Source organism: Peromyscus maniculatus, chromosome 3 (assembly GCF_049852395.1).
Source record: "Peromyscus maniculatus bairdii isolate BWxNUB_F1_BW_parent chromosome 3, HU_Pman_BW_mat_3.1, whole genome shotgun sequence".
NCBI classification, from domain to species: domain Eukaryota; kingdom Metazoa; phylum Chordata; class Mammalia; order Rodentia; family Cricetidae; genus Peromyscus; species Peromyscus maniculatus.
In genome coordinates this window covers 145798104-145818602 of record NC_134854.1, presented here as the reverse complement: position 1 = coordinate 145818602, position 20499 = coordinate 145798104, and the positions used below count along the sequence as shown (strand labels likewise).

General features: G+C 40.8%; 1 protein-coding gene across 1 annotated transcript; it reads right to left on the bottom strand.

The window, feature by feature from the left end:
• Positions 1-632: 632 nt before the first annotated feature.
• LOC143272513 (C-type lectin domain family 4 member A-like) lies at positions 633-19672 on the bottom strand. Its single transcript, XM_076567914.1, has 6 exons — positions 19440-19672; positions 18772-18888; positions 6913-7014; positions 4344-4489; positions 3358-3470; positions 633-1774 (listed from the first exon to the last, which is right to left on the bottom strand). The coding sequence occupies exons 1-6, from the start codon at positions 19483-19485 to the stop codon at positions 1633-1635; spliced, it is 666 nt and encodes a 221-aa protein (XP_076424029.1). The 5' UTR covers positions 19486-19672; the 3' UTR covers positions 633-1632.
• Positions 19673-20499: the final 827 nt, after the last annotated feature.

Below are 20499 nucleotides of genomic sequence, written 5' to 3'. Positions count from 1 at the left end.
CACAGGGCAGAGGCTGTCCCTAATGTGGCCTGCACCAACCTGAGACACGAAAAATCATGGGTGTGGCAGTAGAATGTTGTTCATCGTCTTCTTAAAATTGATGTGGAAAAAGTCCACCCAGCCAGGATCAGCCACCATTAGAGGCCCACATCACCCTCATGTCACCCACAGCACCTGATACACTAGCCATGGGGACCAAGTTCCTGAATGGGTCCTGGCAGTGCAGGTATTGGGGGACATGAGGAAATGCTGATGGAAGGGCACAACTGCCAGAGAAAATGTGAGTAAGCACTGAGGATCAAAGTGACAATAGGTACCAATGTCACCCTGTCTGTCTGAATTTGTTTAAGAAGATCTTAAATGCCCTAACACCACACACACACAAAACAGACCACAATGTTAGGTAATAGAGGGTATTGTTAACTTGATTGTGGTAGCCATTGCCCAATATGTTTCCATATCAAGTCAAGATATTGTAATGTAAATATATATATTTTATTTGTCAATTATACATCAATAAATCCAAAGACAGAGGAACAAAGAGAGAGAAAAGTGGGTAGAGGAACCAAACCACACAAAATTATCATCAAATAACACTTTAGGAATCTAAGAATGGACACAGAGTCTCTGGTATATGTAGCATGAATCTTAAAGAGTCTTTATTAATAAAATCGAACCTGAGCCAGGTATTGGGGTATATGCAGGAAGATCAGAGAGACAGAACAAGCCACAGCTAACCTCATCTGGCCAACTTCTCAGCTGATCTTGTTTCCTCAGACTGGAAGCCTCTGTGTCCTCATATCTGAATGGCTCTCAGCTGAACTGTGCTGCTCAAAACCTAAAAGCTCAACCAGCCAAATGCTTCTAGTTTCTGGTCCTCACGCCTTATATATCTTTTTGCTTTCTACCATCACTCCCTGGGATTAAAGGCTGGCTTTCTGGGATTAAAGGCGTGAGTCACCATGCTTCACTGTATCCTTGAACAGATGGATTTCTGCTGTGGGATGTTCTGTATGGCAAATGTGTTACTCTGATTGGTTAGTAAATAAAACACTGAATGGCCATTAGTCAGGCAGGAGGAAATATAGGCGGGACAAGGAGGAGAAGAATTCTGGGAAGTGGAAGGCTGAGTCAGAGACACTGCCAGCTGCCACCATGACAAGCCGCATGTGAAGATGCCAGTAAGCCACGAGCCATGGGGCAAGGTATAGATTTATAGAAATGGGTTAATTTAAGATATAAGAACAGTTAGCAAGAAGCATGCCACGGCCATACAGTTTGTAAGCAATATAAGTCTCTGTGTTTACTTGGTTGGGTCTGAGCCGCTGTGGGACTGGCCGGTGAGAGAGATTTGTCCTTACTGTGGGCCAGGCAGAAAAACTCCAGCTACAGATTTCTGCCTCTGCAATGCTAGGATTAAAGGTGTGTGCTACCAGGTATAAGAGAAAGTCTCATTATATAAAAGAGTAAAGGATGAATAGATAAGTATTTGTGAAGACCAGTATAATCAAATGGATAACTGTTGGCTGCCTACCTAAATTTCTATGGACATCTCTTCCACAAGAAGATCTGTCCAGATGTCTGTGTAATGCTGGATAAAAATGCAATCCATGTCCATGGAGAATGCTTGATTCATAAGTATATTTTCTTCATCTGACAAACTGACTTCTGTTCATAACTGCAAGGGAGGTCATTCCAGCCCCAACCAGAATTTCGATGATTTACTACAACACATTTTTCATTGTCACTGCTGGGCTCACCCGGGTGCCAGAACCTGGAAGGGAAGAAAGAGCATCAGTGTGTTTCCCACAGTGATGCTGGGAAAGAGAAAACAGGAATCACAAGCCTCAGGATACACTGGGAATTTGTGGAAATCAGATTCAGGTGTGTACAAATCAACCGTTCTGCACCACCCATGTCTGACGTGTCCCTGGAAACAAGGCCACCACACTCAATATTCTCTTAGCCTGTTACTTAATTTTCTCCCAGAACACATCCCAAGGGCTACTTCAACCCTAGGTATTGATACCCAGGGACTGTCATTCCATGTGCTTATTTGTATGATGAAAAGGTCTTTCCTTATTCTCATGTTTAATTAAAGTTGGTTTTTTTTTTCATTTTACAATAGTGTTATTTTCGAAACTGGAGAACTACTTAAAATATCTAGATAATCCACTTATTTCTGTCATCTAGGACAAGTAACTTACAATCCTGGACTCCTACCTGTCTCCTCTGAAAACTGAGAAGGACAGTGGCATCACTACCTGTTTCTCACAACAGAAATCAGGATAGAATGTGGGAAAATACTAAGATATTAAATTTTTGAATAATTACATAAATAAAACACACATATTAGATTGAGGACTTTTGATTTAAGAGAAATAATCAGTTATGATCTTAACATCAATTTTTATTATAAAGATATAAATAAAAGCTGGAGAGATGGCTAAGGAATTAAGAGTGCTTGTGCTTTTCCAGAAAATGTGAGAATTCTGTTCCCAGCACCCATGTTTGTACAGTCATGCCACCTGTGACCCCAGCTCCAGGGAATCCAACACCATCTTCTGGGCTCCATGGGTACCCACATACTTACTACAAACACTCAAACAGAGACACAAAACCAATGTAAAGAAGAAAGCCAAGAGGTCAGAGCTCAGAGCTAAAACCTTACCCTTCCTCCTGAGGTGCTCCTACCTCTCCGAAAGAGACCTACTTCCTGTGTGTTTGTCTTTAATATAGTCTTTCTGTTCTGCCTTCTCATTGGTTGTAAACACAAACACATGACTGCCTCATTACTGCCTGTAAGTACAGCCCCTCCAGGTCTTAAAGGCATATGTCTCCAATGCTGGCTATATCCCTGAACACAGACAGATCTACCTAGCTCTGTCTATCAAATGCTGGGATTAAAGGCTTGCACCACCACCAAACCGGTTCTTGCTATGGCTCTAATAGCTCTGACCCCCGGGCAACTTGATTTATTAACATACAATTAAAATCACATTTCTGTACAAATAAAATACCACCATATACACACAAATAAAAATAAATTAAATCCTATTTTAAAATATATAGAGAGACTGAAAGCATAATAAAATCCACCATGGTGTAGCACCTTGGTTGAGTACCCTGGGTACTTATCATGCTACACTCTTCAAACTCAGTTTCCTCATCTGTCCTGAGAATATCAATGACTGTGTCTCACAGGATTCCTTGATGAGGAAATGGGGATAAAGTAACTCCATCCCCAGCACTCACAACAGGAAAGAGCTGTTTTAGTTTCATAACCAACAGCTGGAACACCCTAAAGTCTTCTCATGCTACAGGACCCAGGACTCCTCTAGGTAACTCTGGACTCACGTGGCACTTTCATTGTATGGTGTCTGATCAACCCAGCACCACTGACGGTGACTTGGATCCGAAAGGCCAATATAATAAGCAGCTTTAGGATCCAGGGTCTTGGTGATGAAATCCTAAGAGGAAAGAAAGATACAGCATTCAGGCTGGATGGAGTGATTCTTTTTCTGTTATACAATTTTTATAAGATCATTAAAAATCATTTTAACTATACAAAATTATAGATCCAATATGATGCATCTATGGAAATACATAATAACCAAATCATATTCATCTCTCTAGGTCCATCAACAGTTTTCAAATTATAGACTATTACTCATTAACTATACATTTTAGAGGTACACTGTGATATTTTGACTGACTTTTTTCTGGTCACACAGAGATGAGAAGACAAAGAAAGGATCAAGGAATAGAAGAGCCACCAACACCACCAGGAGTGCCATCTTCTCTGCTGACCAGGACACAAAGTCATCACTCAGAGGCCTGATTTCCATGACATTGGAAACCATCTCAGACTCACTCCCCTCTTTTCTTCCCCAACACCATTCTTGAATGTTGTGCATGAGAGAATTTAGCAGATTTAAGCATTCTCCATTCACAACCTCAGATATTTCATTTCTGATGGTTGGCTATGACTCTCCTGATTTGATCCCCTTTCCCTAATCAACTCTGCGCCCTCCTCTGTTAGGCTGTGGGTACTACAGGAAGCATTAGAGTACTGTAATCACACACTGCTCTTTCAAGCAGAAACATTTCATCCTTCCCTCCACAACAGAGGTTGCATTTCTGTTCCCATGGTTCCTTGTGGGTTGTTCAGCTTCACTGAAGCAGAGACAAGGTGTAGAATGCCAAGGCTGAAGCAACCTTTCCAGCTTCCTGATGCAAAGCCTTCTGCCACATCAGCAACACCCATGTCAACAAAACTCCCTCTTAGTAAAAGGAGGCAGACAGCAGGCCAGGCCCAGGCCCCACTCTCTCCCAGGATGCACCTGCTCTTCCTGGCTGTGGATCACCATCAGATGAGCACCCATGCTGGAGCACTTCTCCTCACTCCCAATCCAAGATGCCGCATCAGTGGAAGTAAAGTAGCAGTGGGAACTAAATGGCTTCCAATCCTTTGGGCAACAGCTCCAAACTTTGGGGGAAGAAGGAAATGTAAGTGCAATGTCATAGAGTCATTTTAAAATCTGCTTGATGTGGAGACCACATGGAAGCTGGGACTCTGGACTCTCTGTCAGGTGCCAAGAAACCCCAGTCTACCGCTGTCAACACCAATGTCAGGGCCCCTTTATCCTAACGGGTTGCCATCAGGAAAACTGAGTGTATAGAACCCTCAGATGCCCAAGACATAATGCAAAACATTCTGGGTCTCCAAAGAATAGAACTCATCATACCAAGAACCAGAAGTTCTCATATTACAAAAATATATACATATTTACACATGAGAACAATAGAAGCCACTAACCAAGGCAGCAAAATTTCAGAGTTAGCAGACATTTTTAATTAGTGATGATAAAAGTGGTAGTCAATGTATTATGACAAGCAAGATAATTAATTATAGGTTTAATCTAAAAACTTTAATGCCCATGATATTTTTTTTTTTTTTGATTTTTCGAGACCGGGTTTCTCTGTGTAGCTTTGCGCCTTTCCTGGGACTCACTTGGTAGTCCAGGCTGGCCTCGAACTCAGAGAGATCCACCTGGCTCTGCCTCCCGAGTGCTGGGATTAAAGGCGTGCGCCACCACCGCCCGGCACCCATGATATTTTTATTTCGGATGGAAATAAAAAGATTCTGGAAGAGGTTTTAAAAACATGTAAACCAACTCTGTGAGTTCAAGGCCAGCCTGGTCTACAGAGCAAGATGGAAGACAGGCACCAAAACTACATAGAGAAACCCTAACTCAGAAAAAAAAAAAAATATATATATATATATATATATTGAACAGAGAAAGATGTAACAGAGATATCAGTGAACCATGAAGGGAAAAAAAGTGAAATGAAACAGAAAAATAATGGCTCATGTAAAAACCCTAAATATCTACAGATGAATGAAAGAAATTCCAAGATTCTTCATAAGATAAATGAACAAAACAATCTCAAAATTTATAAAGAGAGCACAAAAAAAACTGGATAGCCAAAGCAACCATGAAGAAAAAAGAATTATGTTGGAGGTATCTCCAAACCTGACTTCAGGCTATGCTATAGAGCATGGTCCCACAACAAAAGTACACAAATTGATCAATGAACACAAAAGAGAACCACAAACATGAACCCACACATCTACAGCCACCGGACTTTTCACTAGAAATACATATCTGAAGAAGATAGGCTTTTCAACAAACTGTACTAAGAAAATTAGGTACCAAGGTGCAGAAGAATGAATCTAAATCCATATCCATTCTGCATGAAAATTGACTCTAAAATAGAGTCTAAATGTATTAAACACCTTACTTTGAGGCTTGGAACCCTGAAGTTGTTACAAAAAAGTAAAGACAACATTTCAATATGTGGGCATAGGCAAGGACTCCCTGAATAGGTCTACAGGCTTCCTTACAGCAAAGAATATAGTGAGCAAAGAGAGAGAGATCTGCTGAGAAAGGCAGGAACCCCAGACAAGCTCAAATGGTCTAAAGAAACAAGTGTTTCCAAAAGGTATCTTGTCAAAGACAATAAACAAACTGCCTATTTAGGGCCAGATGGTGTATTCCAAAGACATCTCAATTACAGATGTCAAAGACAGTCGAGAATCTTAACTTATAGGGGGCAAAGTGATGGATAGCGTTAAGCACTTTCCTCTCTTTCCTAAACCTAAACAATACACATTCATCTGTCCACCTTCCAACTTAGTTTACTAGAAAAACAAATTCTCTATTTAAATCTTGAGTAAATTACACTTTGTAGACACTGAAACTGAGAAAAACACAAGAACATACACAGACCAGCATAAGAACACTCACAAACACACACACACACACACACACACACACACACACACACACACTTATGAAAACACTTGAGGGACTACAGAAATGGCTCAGTGGTTAAGAGTGTGTACTGCTCTCACAGAGGACTTGAGTTCAGTTCCCAGCACCCAGAGCCTGTGACTCACAACCACATCTAACTCCAGCTCCAGGGATCTGACACTCTCTTCTGCCTCTGCAGGCACTGCACTCACATACACCAACCCACACACAGGCACGTGCATATATACGTATATTAATTAAAAATGAAATCTTAAACACACACCATTGAGCATGACTCCCTGGAGATGCTCACATTCACACCATTATATTTACTTTATTCTTTCTGGAGCTCCTTTCTGTTTATAATAAAATTCTACTCAGTCCAGTATTACTTCTCCCTCTCTGAAACTCTTCTTTGTTGACACTAGGCTGCCACACATTCCAATTGTGCCTGATTGGAGACCTCTTAAAAAAACTCCACAGGCACCTGGTATAAAGTGTGTGGTATGAAGTCATGTTCCCATAGTGCCCATTGCTAATGGAGCTACCCCAGAATCTTGTTGAAAATGCTGATTTTAAGCACATTAAGTTTTACCTTTCGAGAGTGAATGCTGTTTTGTACACTCCAACTCAGTGTAATTCAGTTCTTTTATGATTTCTTTTTCATCAAGAAGCTGAGAATATTTTTTAGACAAAGCTATAAAACAGAATAAAAACAATTCATTTTTCTGGTAGGGCTAAGACTTGATTTTTTACTTTCACTTTGTTACATTCTTTGTAGAAACGAAATGTATAAATGTCCAATTACCCGAGTAGTTAAAGCCAGCCTGGGAAAGTTTCCCCATCACCACAGAGTGTGATGGCTTTGGCCCTAGCACTTGGGAATTAGAATAAGATATAGAATAAGAATAAGAATCAGGTCATCCTTAACTATACAAGTTAGTAGAGTTGGTTGGTTGGTTGGTTTTACTAGTTAGTTGGTTGCTTAGTTAGTTAGTGTGGCTTAGTTAGTTGTTTGATTGGTTGGTTTAGTTAGTTAATTAGTTAGTTAGTTCATTGCTAGTCTGGGCTACATGAGACCCTACCACAATAAAGACAAATTTCCATTACTCCACAGTAAAGATTACACTACTCCTAGTGATTTATGACCACAGATATTTTCAGGAAGAGCTGGAAGGACAGGACAGAACCATGACCCTGGGGACTCTTCAACAATTAATGGAGGGTAAAATAAAGACTACATCTTAGGTGATAAATTCTATTCAGTATGTGAGCACCCCAGGAAAGGTGAGGGAGAAATGAGCTAATCCAGAGCAGTTCCAGGTTACCTGAGCACAGAAATAAAAGCCCAACACTGATCAAAAGGACTTTGTTTTCCTCCTCTTCTTTCCTGTATCTCCCTCCACCCCAGATAGTTCTGACTTCCCAGTGTCCCCACACTTTCACAGAGTTCCTAACTTAAAACTAACACACCTTTCCTCGAGAAATTGAAGTTTTTTTCTTCTCTTCCTCATCTCCCACTTGTTCCTGGAGTCACTAGATTCTGGCTTTCACTTCTACCCATTTACAAAACATTCCTGAACTAGATGTCAATGGCTCCTCATGTCCACTGATCAGTCATCTTCCTGTGGGACTTCTCACATCACCCTGCCCACCTCTCTTCCTCCTTAATCATTGGGAGACATGGCTCCCTCTGGTTTTGCCTGGTCCTGTTTGCTGCTGTTTCCTGTGCTCTTTCCTACCTGTTTCCTTCTACACCCACCTCTCTTAAAATGAAACTTAGCATCTAGTTCCTTCTGTATCTCTCTTTCTCCCCCAAATTTCTCTTCTTTAGTGATATTCATTGTCCTGGGTTGTTGGGGAGGCGGTGGGGAATAGAAGTGGTTGTTTTTTTAGTCTATTTTGTTATCTGCTAAAAAGATCTTCTAAAATGTATTCCTCTATCTTAAACATGTTAATATGCATCCAACTAAACTGTGCAACTGAGAATTTGGCGAATATAATCCAAATTTAAATCATCATATTCCAACTCAAACCTGCTGCTTATCTTCTTCCTCTTAAAATAACTTCATGACTGTTGACTTTATGAAATAGAATATTAAACTTGTACCTCACTCCTCTGTTTTCCCTATTTTCAGTTATCAATATTGACCGAAACGTCACCTCCTTTTGGTCCAACTTCTCTCCTCTCCTGTGCATCACTCACATGATCCTTGGATTAAATCCGTAGTGCTGCTCAAACGGATTCTGAATTAGTGTCCTAATTTCTCCTTCCCTTTGTTTTCACACTCTGTAAGAGCACACTTCTCTAAGTCAGTTTTAATTTTATCATGTCCTGCTTCAGATTTTTCAAGGTATCTCCATAACAGTTGCACATTGAAAAACTGGACACACTTCTCACCTTCCCTGTATGAATACCCACTTGGACTATGCCTTTGCAGTTCCCTACAAAGAAACTGGTCTAATCAACATCACCTCATCTGAGCTGCCTTTAAGAGTTCTTTGGCCACTAAAACACACAAAGGCAAATGTGTGTGCACTCCATGTTGAGCTTATCTTACTGCCTCCACCCATCCTGGAACTCTGAAGTTGCCATAGGAAGCTGGGTTGTCTGTTACTGATGTATGACTCCATGAGAATAAGTTCAGCTAGGATCATGGGAATCTCCAAGAGAGATCAGCCTCGGCAAAGTCACCAAGCAAGAATTAAATAAATATTTCAATTAACCTACTAAATTTCAAGTTGGTTAGTGGTTGAGCAATAGCTACTGAATAAAATAACATTAAGAGAGGATGCATATGTAAGATGGTATGCACTATTTTGTGATCTGAGTCCAGTTTTGTCTGCCCCTACAGTTTCATGCTTAGTTCTCCATTGTTGGAGCCCATGCAGATTTCCTAGGGCTTTACCCAGCAGGTCTGCATAAAGAGGATGATTGGATCACTGAACTGAGTACCAGGTGTCTGAGATGGTCTGCCCCTGGCCATGCTGGAGGTCGGTCTTTTGCTCCATCCCTTCGTATTCCTTTGACACAGACAGGGCGTGATGGATTAAGATCCAGGCCCTCTCAAGTCTATCCTGTATTGTCTATCTTTTTCTCTCCCCTCTATCCTTCTATCTAATATTTCCTGCTGTTTCTACTCAAGAGTACTCTGGGGAAATGTGGGGTGTATGACCCCCACAGATGGTACCAGTGAACAGAAACTAAGACATAAAGAAAAAAAATATAAAAATATTTTCTGTCCCCTCTATCCTTCTGTCTAGTATTCCCTGCTGCTCCTACTCCAGAGCACTTGGGAAAGTAGAAGTTTAGGGGCTGCCAGTAAGCAGTTGGTCTGATCCAGTTTTGTAGTGAAAAAAAAATTAAATGAGGCGGGGGTTTTATCCTCAGGAAAAAATAGGAAAAAGGGAATGGAAGGAGTCCGAATATAAGGCTGCAGCATAGAATCTTCTGTATCAAGATTTCTCTCCTTCTGTCTCTCTCTTAATTTACCTATGAAAAATAAGGAAAGTAGGAAATAGAAATGTAGTGTAGGAGCCAGAGGTGAGTGACTCTGTTCACACCCAGGGAGGCCTGCCCCTAGGACCCACACCTGGGCCCCAGCTGTTTCCCGAGAACACCCACCCAAATCGGCCCCAGTGGCCAGTCAGCTGGGAGGGCTCCTGCAGAAAGGATCCCCTTCTCCAAGACCCCCCAGCGGACCCTGCAATCTACACACCCTGCCCCCATAACCATCCGCCCCAGACACCCACCACTTCCTGAGACTTGGAAACAAACCCCCAGCTCTCAAGCGGACCAGAGAGAGAGCTCTCATTGGACAAAGAGCTGTCTTTGGACCAAGAGTAACCTCAGCAAACAAGGAATCTGCCAGCCCTCCTTAGACCAAGAGTGGCTTTCTGAGAAGTAGAATCTGCCACCTCTTATTGGACCAAGAGAGGTTCCTGAAACACAGACTCTGTCAGCTCTGACTGAACCAAGAGCCCTGATAAGAACAAATCAGTAAGTCACAGAATCAACTAGCTTGGGTTGACCCAGGAACAGCTCCCTGAGACACAGAAGCTGCCTGCTCCAATTAGACCAAGAGCTAAGATTAGACCCAGAAGGGCCCCCTGAGACACAGACACAACAAGCACAGAGTGGACCAACAGCAAATAGCTCAAACACAGGCACCTCTTATACCTATTAGAAGAGGAGATGGGCAGATGCCAAGTCAGAAGTACATACAACAACATAAAGAGCAATACGGCACCACCAGAACCTAGCCCTCCTCAACAGCAAGACATGAACATCACAAGGTAGAAGAAGCAAAAAAGAAAAGTGACTTTAAGAATAGCATCATGAAGATGCTAGAGGCCTTTCAAGAAAAAATGAAAAATGAAATTGAGAAAAAGATGAACAAAAAAGTGGAGGATATCAATAAAGAAATTGAGAAAAGGGCAAACAAAAAATTGGAAGAAGTCTATAAAGAAAGAGAGGAAAAAACAAATAAAAAATTGGAAGAAAGCAATAAATCCCTTAAAGAAAACCATGAAAAAGCAATTAAACAGGTGAGGGAAACAGTTCAAGACCTGAAAAGGGAAATACAAACAATGAAGAAGACACAGAGGGAATGCTGGAAATAGAAAATCTGAGTAAATGAACAGAAAGCACAGATGCAAGCATAATCAACAGAATACAAGAGATGGAAGAGAGGATCTCTGCTGTAGAGGATACAATAGAGGAAATGGATTCGTCAGTCAAAGAAAATACCAAAGACAAAAAAGTCATAACACAAAATGTCCAAGAAATCTGGGACACCATGAAAAGACCAAATCTAAGAATAATAGGGTTAGAAGAAGGAGAAGAATACCAACTCAAAAACACAGAAAATATATTCAACAAGATCATAGAAGAAAACTTTCCCAACATAAAGAAGGAAATACTTATGATAATACAAGAAGCATATAGAACACCATACAGACTAGACCCCAAAAAAGTCCCCTTGCTGCATAATAATTAAACAAATAAACCTACAGAATAAAGAAAGAATATTAAGAGCAGCAAAGAAAAAAGGCCAGGTGACTTATAAAGGCAAAACCATCAGAATAACACCCAATTTCTCAATGGAGACTTTGAAAGCCAGAAGGAACTGGACAGATGTAATGCAGACACTAAGACACCATGGATGCCAGCCTAGACTGATATACCCAGCAAAACTTTCAATCATCATAGAGGGACTGAACAAGACATTCCAAGACAAAACCAGATTTAAACAATACTTATCCACAAACCAGCCCTACAGAAAGCACTAGAAGAAAAATTCCAACCTAAGGAAGTCAGATACACCCACAAAAACACAGGCAATAGATGACCCCACAGCAGTAAACCCCAAAGAAGAGAAGTACACACACACTAACACCAAAAGATAACAGGAACTAACAATCACTGGTCATTAATATCCCTTAATATCAATGGACTTAATTCACCAATAAAAAGACACAGGCTAACAGACAGGATACGAAAGCAGGACCCATCTTTCTACTGCATACAAGAAACACACCTCAAATTCAAAGATAGACTCTACCTAAGAATAAAAGGCTGGGGAAAGTCTTTCGAATCAAATGGTCTTAAGAAGCAAGCTGGTGAAGCCATCCTAATATCAAGCAAAATAGAATTCAAACTGAAATCAATCAAAACAGATCAAGAAGGACATTACATACTCACAACAGGAAAGAGCCACCAAGATGAAGTTTCAATTCTGAACATTTATGCCCCAAACACAAGGGCACACACATATGTAAAAGAAATATTACTAAAGCTTAAATCACATATAAAAGCCCACATATTAATAGTGGGAGACTTCAACACCCCACTCTCACCGCTGGACAGATCTGCCAAATTGAAACTTAACAGAGAAATAAGGGACTTAACTGATGTTATGAATCAAATGGACTTAAATTATATTTACAAAACATTCCATCCTAATAAAAAAGAATATACCCTCTTCTCAGTACCCCATGGAACCTTCTCTAAAATCAACCACATACGTGGCCACAGTCAAATCTCAACAGATACAAAAAAATTGGAATAACCTCCTGTGTTCTATCAGACCACCATGGTTTAAAGTTAGATTTCAACAACAACAAAAACTACAGAAAGCCTACAATCTCATGGAAACTGAATAATACTCACCTGAATCACCAGTGGGTCAAGGAAGAAATAAAGAAAGAAATTCAAGACTTCCTAGAGATCAATGAAAATGAATATACCACATATCCAAACTTATGGGAAGCTATGAAAGCAGTGCTAAGAGGAAAATGCCCACATGAAGAAGTTGGAGAAATCTCACACTAGTGACTTAACAGCACAACTGAAAGCTCTAGAACAAGAAGCAGAAAAGTCACACGGGAGGAATAGATGCCAGGAAATAATCAAATTGAGAGAGGAAATCAATAAAATAGAAACAAAGAGAACAATACAACTTATCAATGAAACAAAGAGTTGGTTCTTTGAGAAAGTCAACAAGATGGACAAGCCCTTATCCAAACTAACCAAAAGGCAGAGAGAGAGCATCCAAATTAGCAAAATCAGAAATAACAACTAACATTGAGGAAATCCAGAGAATCATCAGGTCATACTTCAAAAGCCTCTACTCCACGAAACTGAAAAATCTAAAAGAAATGGATAATTTTCTGGATAGGTACCACATACCTAAGTTAAAATCAAGACCAGATAAACTATTATAATAGACCAATAACCCCTAAGGAAATAGAAACAGTCATTAAAAGTCTCCCAACCAAAAAAAAAAGCCCAGGACCAGATGGTTTCAACACAGAATTCTACCAGACCTTCAAAGAAAAGATAATACCAATACTCTTCAAATTGTTCCACACAATAGAAACAGAAGGAACGTTACCAAATTCCTTCTATGAGGCTACAATTACCCTGATTCCCAAGACAAACAAAGATGCAACAAAGAAAGAGAACTACAGACCAATCTCCCTCATGAACATTAATGCAAAAATACTCAATAAAATACTGGCAAACACAGAACCTGGAAACAACCTAGATGCCCATCAACGGAAGAATGGATGAAAAAAATGTGGTACATATACACAATGGAGTACTACTCACCAGAGAAAAGCAATGACATCATGAGGTTTGCAGGCAAATGGATGGAACTAGAAAAAACCATCCTGAGTGAGGTAACACAAACCCAGAAAGACAGTCATGGTATGTATTCACTCATTGGTGGATTTTAGATATAAAATAAAGAACAATCAGACCACAACCCATAGAACCATGGAAGCTATATATATAGCATGGAGGTCCCTAGGACAACAGTGGCTTATAATAAATTTCAGTTTTACTCAATTATTGAAAAAAATAGCCAAATGAATGGAAACACATGAACTTTGAACCAAAGGCTGAGGGGCCCCCAGTTGGATCAGGCTCTCTGAATAGGTGTGACATTGATTGACTTGATCAGTTTGGGAGGCAACTAGGCAGTGGGACCAAGTCCTGTGCTCATTGCATGAGTTCACTGTTTGAAACCTGGAGCTTATGCAGGGACACTTGGCTCAGTCTGGAAGGAGGGGACTGGACCTGCCTGGACTGAGTCTACCAGGTTGATCACAGTCCTCGGGGGAGGCTTTGCCCTGGAGGAGGTGGGAAGGGGTGGGCTTCGGATAAGGGGAGGGTGTGGGAGGGGGGAATAGGGGAACCAGTGGCTGATATGTAGAACTGAATGGTATTGTAAAATAAAATAAATAAAATTTTTAAAAAATGCACATTTAAAAGCACACAAAAAAATACTGGCAAACAGACTCCAAGAACACATCAAAACAATTTGTCTGGGGCTGGAGAGATAGCTCAGAGGTTAAGAGCATTGGCTATTCTTCCAGAGAACCTGAGTTCAATTCCCAGCAACTACATGGTGGTTCACAACCATCTGTAGTGAGATCTGGTGCCCTCTTCTAGCCTGTAGGCAGACATACAGGTACAACACTGTATACATAATAAATAAATCTTTAAAAAAAAAATTATCCACCGTGATCAAATAGGCTTCATCCCAGGGATGCAAGGGTGGTTCAACATATGAAATTCTGTCAATGTAATACACCATATAAACAAACTGAAAGAAAAAACAACATGATTATCTCACTAGAGGCTGAAAAGGCATTTGACAAAATCCAACACCCTTTCATGATAAAGGTCTTGGAGAGATCAGGAATACAGGGAACATACCTATTAATAATAAAGGCAATTTACAGCAAGCCAACAGCCAACATCAAATTAAATGGAGAGAAACTCAAGAACGAGGCAAGGCTGTCCACTCTCCTCATACTTATTCAATATAATACTTGAAGTTCTAGCCAGAGTAATAAGACAACATAAGGAGATTAAGGTTATATAAATTGGAAAGGAAGAAGTCAAGCTTTCCCAATTTGCAGATGACATGATAGTATACTTGAGTGACCCCAAAGATTCAACCAAGGAACTGATACAGCTTATAAACACCTTCAGCCATGTAGCAGGATACAAGATTAACTCAAAAAAATCTGTAGCCCTCCTATATACAATTGACAAATGAGCTGAGAAGGAAATCAGAGATACATCACCCTTTACAATAGCCACAAATGATATAAAATACCTTGGGGTAACTCTAACTAAGCAATCGAAGGACCTGTATGACAAGAACTTTACGTCCCTGAAAAAAGAAATTGAAGAAGATGTCATAAAATGGAAAGATATCCCATGCTCATGGATAGGCAGAACCAACACAGTAAAAATAGCAATCTTAACAAAAGCAGTCTACAGATTCAATGCAATCCCCATCAAAATCCCAACACAATTCTTCACAGACCTAGAAAGAAAAATACTCAAATTCATATGGAAAAACAAAAAACCTAGGATAGCCAAAAGAATCCTGTACAAAAACAACCACTGGAGGCATCATGATCCCTGACTTCAAGCTCTACTATAGAGCTACAATATTAAAAACAGCTTGGTACTGGCATAAAAACCGACATGTGGACCAATGGAACCACATTGAAGACCCTGACATTAATCTGCACACGTATGAACATATGATTTTCAACAAAGGAGCCAAAACTGTACAATGGAAAAAAGAAAGAATCTTCAACAAATGGTGCTGGCATAAATGGATGGCAACATGTAGAAGATTGCAAATAGATCCATATCTGTCACTGCAGAAAACTTAAGTCCAAGTGGATCAAAAACCTCAACATAAATCCAGTTACGCTGAACCTGATAGAAGAGAAAGTAGGAAGTAGTCTTAAATGCATTGGCTCTGGAGATCACTTCCTAAATATAACATCAGTAGCACAGACACTGAGAACAACAATTAATAAATGGAACCTCTTGAAAATGAGAAGCTTTTGTAGGGCAAAGGACATGGTCAACAAGACAAAACGACAGCCTACAGAATGGGAAAAGGTCTTCACCAACCCCACATCTGACACAGGGCTGATATCCAGAATATATAAAGAACTCAAGAAATTAGACATCAAAATATCCAATAGTCCAATTTAAAAAAAAATGGGTTATAGACCTAAACAGAGAATTCTCAACAGATGAAGCTCAAATGGCTGAAAGACATTTAAGGAATTGTTCAACATCCTTAATCTTCAGGGAAATGCAAATCAAAATGGCCTGAGATACCATCTTGCACCTGTAAGAATGGCTAAGATCAAAAACACTGAAGACAGCTTATGTTGGAGAGGATGTGGAGCAAGGGGAACATTCCTCCACTGTTGGTGGGAATGCAAACTTTTACAGCCACTTTGCAAATCAATATGTTGCTTTCTTAGAAAATTGGCAATCAACCTCTCTCAGGTCCTAGCTATACCACTCTTGGGGATATACCCAAGGAATGCTCATTCATACCACAAGGATGCATGCTCACCTATGTTCATAGCATCATTATTTGTAATAGCCAGAACTGGAAACAACCTATATGCCCTTCAACTGAAGAATGGATAAAGAAAATGTGGGACATATACACAGTGGATTGCTACTCAGCAGAGAAAAGCAATGACATCATGAGGTTTGCAGGAAAGTGGATAGAACTAGAAAAAATCATCCTGAGGGAGGTAACACAGACTCAGAAAGACAAACATGGTAGGTACTCACTCATAAGTGGATACTAGGTGTAAAGCAGAGGATAACCAGATTGCAACTCACAACTCCAGGGAGGCTACCTAGTAAAGAGGACTCTAAGAAAGACACAGGGATTGTCCAATGACAGAGAAATAGATGAGATCTACATTAGCAAACTAGACTTGGGGGCAGGGTAATGGAGGGCAAGCGTCGGGGGAAAGAGAGCTTAGGGGAGCAGGAGGTCCCAGCTGGATCAGGAACAGAGTAAGAGAACAAGGAGAGAGATACCATAATAAATGAAGACTCCATGGAAATATAAAGAAGCAGAGTGCTAGACAGGTCCCCAGAAATCCACAAAGATACTTCACTGTAGTCTACTGGCAATGGTCGAGAGAAAGCCTGAGCTGACCTACTCTGGTGATTGGATGGCTGAACACCCTAACTGTCATGATAGAACTCTCATCCAATGACTGATGGAAGCAGAGGCAGACATCCACGGCCAAGCCCCAGGTGGAGCTCCAGGAGTCCATTTGGCGAGAGAGAGAGGAGGGATTATATGAACAAGACATATTGAGACCATGATTGGAAAAAGCACAGGGACAAATAGCCAAACGAGTGGAAATACAGGAACTGTGAACTAATAGCTGAGGAGCCCCCATGGAACTGGATCAGGCCCTCTGAATAATTGAGATAGTTGATTAGCTTGAACTATTCAGGAGGCCCCTAGGCAGTGAGACCGGGACCTGTCCTTGGTGCATACACTGGCTTTTTGGAACCTAGGGCCTATGCTGAAACACTTTGCTCAGCCTTGGGGTAGGAAGGAGGGGACTGGACCTGCCTCAGCTGACTCTACCAGGCTGAGCTGAATCCCTAGGGGAGACCTTGCCTTGGAGGAGGTGGGAATGGGGGGTGGATTAGAGGGAAGGCTGAGGGGTGGCAGGGGGAAGACAGGGGAATCTGTGGCTGATATGCAAAATTAAATTAATTATAAAATGAAAATATAAAAAAGAAAAAGAAATATAGTGTACGAAAAACTTAAAAGAGTAAGGTGGAGTAGGAATGAAGGAAAATAGCATAAAGAAAACGTAGACACAGAAACTAGGTGTTTAATTTTCTAACTATGGCTATGAATGAAAAATCCTAGAAAATAATCAGAGGAAATATCTATCAAAGAAGAGCTTAATGCCGGGTTGGGAACAGGGGAGATTCCTGTGGGAAGCTTTTGATCCCAAGCGGCAGAGCATTTCCCATGCAATTTTTTAAAGCACTGGTTCACGTGACTATACTCTAAACATCTTGAGACTGGGAGCTGCAGCTATTTCTGGACTCTCTGACATGCTGCCCAATATATAGTAAATAGATATTACTAATTATTGCATGAATAAATAAAACATCTACATAAAAATAGAGTGTGTGTTTTTTAATTTTTAATAAATTTGAAGACCAATCTACAAAGAATTCCACTATTTTCTAAATTAGCTTTCAGGTCTCACACAATCTAGAAGAAAAAATAAATGATTAGAAGGAACTCCAGTGGAGCACTGTCCCTGGAATAGCTCTATCTATATCTTTTCATCCCTCTACTCATTCCAAAATATACATGTCTCTGCATCCAAATATGCTGATGAGGAAATACAGGTTTATCCTCGTTACTAGATCCTAAAAGAGATGCCCCAGTATTTCACTCCGTGACACCAATGAACACACACATGCTTCTCTAGTGAAAATGAATGACTTTGACAGAAGAGTTATTCTAAAATAGAGGGAATTTCCCAATGTCATCCATCTCCCTGGGGTATGGTAATATTTTATTTGTACTGAAATGTGATTTTATTTGTATGTTAATAAATAAAGTTGCCTGGGGGTCAGAGCTAATAGCAAGCCATAGCAGAAGCTGGGTGGTGGTGGTGTGCACCTTTAATCCCAGCACTTCCGAGGCAGAGCTAGGTGGATCTCTGTGTGGTCAAGGATACAGTCAGCATGGAGACACACACCTTTAATCTCAATACCAACCATAGAAGACCTGGAGGTCTGTGTAGATGGGCAGTCACTAGGAGGTCATGTGGTTGGGTTTACAACCAATGAGAAGGCAGAACAGAAAGTCTATATAAAGACAGACACAGGAAGTAGCGCTCTTGCTGAGGAAGACAGCAGCAGCAGTGAAGGGTAAGGTTTTTAGCTCTTAGCTATTGCCCTGACATCTTGGGCTTTCATCTCTGCATTGACTCTGTTTCTTATTTAACAAGATGATTACATCTACACTGGAGAGTATCTGCCTCAGGTTTCTGGTTCACTGTCTGTCTGATGAGTCCCTTTCCTTCTCTTGTTCGCTTCTCCCAGGGGCATACTTACTAATCAGAGCAATGGAGAATAAGATTTTCAACAGCAGTAAAAATATTATGATTGAGGTGAGGAGGACCTTGGAGAATCTGTGAAAAATTTCGTGACTCATGGTCTTCTTTTGAGGAGCTGAAAGACAAACCAAATTCATGTCTTCAACTCTGTTCCTATTTCTTCTTCTTTCTCCTATTCTCCTCTTTTTGTTAATGATAAACACTAGTAACATGATATTCAAAATAGAAAAATGTGAATAGGAAATATCAGGTTAATTATAGAAACCTTGCAATATGTACAAAATCACTCATTCTTGGCACTGAAAATGATTGTTGTCAGTATTTTGGTATGTATCTTTCCAACAAATTTAAAGCTTTTACATATAAATATATATAACATGTCACCAAATAGAGATGGGAAATCATTATAGCATGGTTTAACTTTGAAACAATTTTTATACATTTATATGTAGAAAAGATACAATAACATGGGTGATGGTATTCTCTCTAGATGGTAAAAGACAACACCTTCTCTTCTCCATTGTACAATCCCACAAATTTTCACATCTGTCTACAGGCAACACACTTAGTTGAGACTCCAGTGACCCAGAGGCATGGCCAGCAACTAAGACCATCTTTGTCTTTTACATCATCACTCACTAGGAGCAGCAGAAAATGTTTTCTTACCTGGAGGAGAGTCTGCATCCATGTCTGAGGAGTCAAGTTTATTCATGAGGACCTTGTTAATATAAATGCTTTCTGAAAATCTTCCCTGCCCTCAGAAGATGTGTGCCGTCCCTTCTTTAAAACAGGTCCTGAACAAGAAAAAATTATCTCAATACCAGCTAGGGATGAGAGGCAGTAACAGAGAGCTGCCCTGAGCGTACACCATGAGGTCCAGTTCCCTGACCTGCAAAGGGAGCATTGCAGGTGGAGAACACACCCAGGATCTTTATACAATCATAGAAACACCAAGAATTCAATGGGGGAGAGAAGAAAACAGGAAGAAGTGGAAAAGAGGAACCAGGCCATTAGAGAAGTCAAACTCCTCACAGAGTTGAGATTCTGACACTCGGTCTGAGCTGACCTCTACAATAAAGCCTCCATTTCTGTCTTGTGCTGTGATTCCTACTCCTGCCTGGTCCCTGTAGAGCTGCCTCCTGACCTCTGTGAGGCTTTAACACCACACTCAAGTCGCCCCATGCACAGAAGAGTTCTTCAACACAAAGACACCTAGTATACACCGTAGACTGTCCCACCTCATGGAGACAGTGTCTTCACCCTCCTCAGTCTGTGGAACCCACAAAAGGTCTATCTGAGGCATGGATACTCCCCTAAACCTGTCTGGGCTCTAACAGCCCAGTTCTTCCTCACCCCAGCAAGGATTTCCTCATTCTCTTGAAAGTCACCGAGTTCCCACCTTGTGCTTTCTACTCCCACACCCTGTACCTTGCATAGTTCCTGAAAACCACTCCTGGTTTACCCTCTGTGAGGAAGTTCTCAGTCTGCTGAGTCTCCTGACCCCAACCTGACTTTCAGCTAACACTCCACTGGGGCCCACCCTCACCTCCTCAAGGGCTGAGGTGTCACACCAGGCTGGCCTTGAGGACCCTCTGCTCACTCACTCATTCAGGGTTCTGACTTCCCACAAGAAGTGGCCTCAAGCATGGATGCCTTCTCCCCCTGCTTGAGCTCAAAGGCTCTACCTGCCCACTCTCAGACATATTCCTATTTAACCCCTTTATAA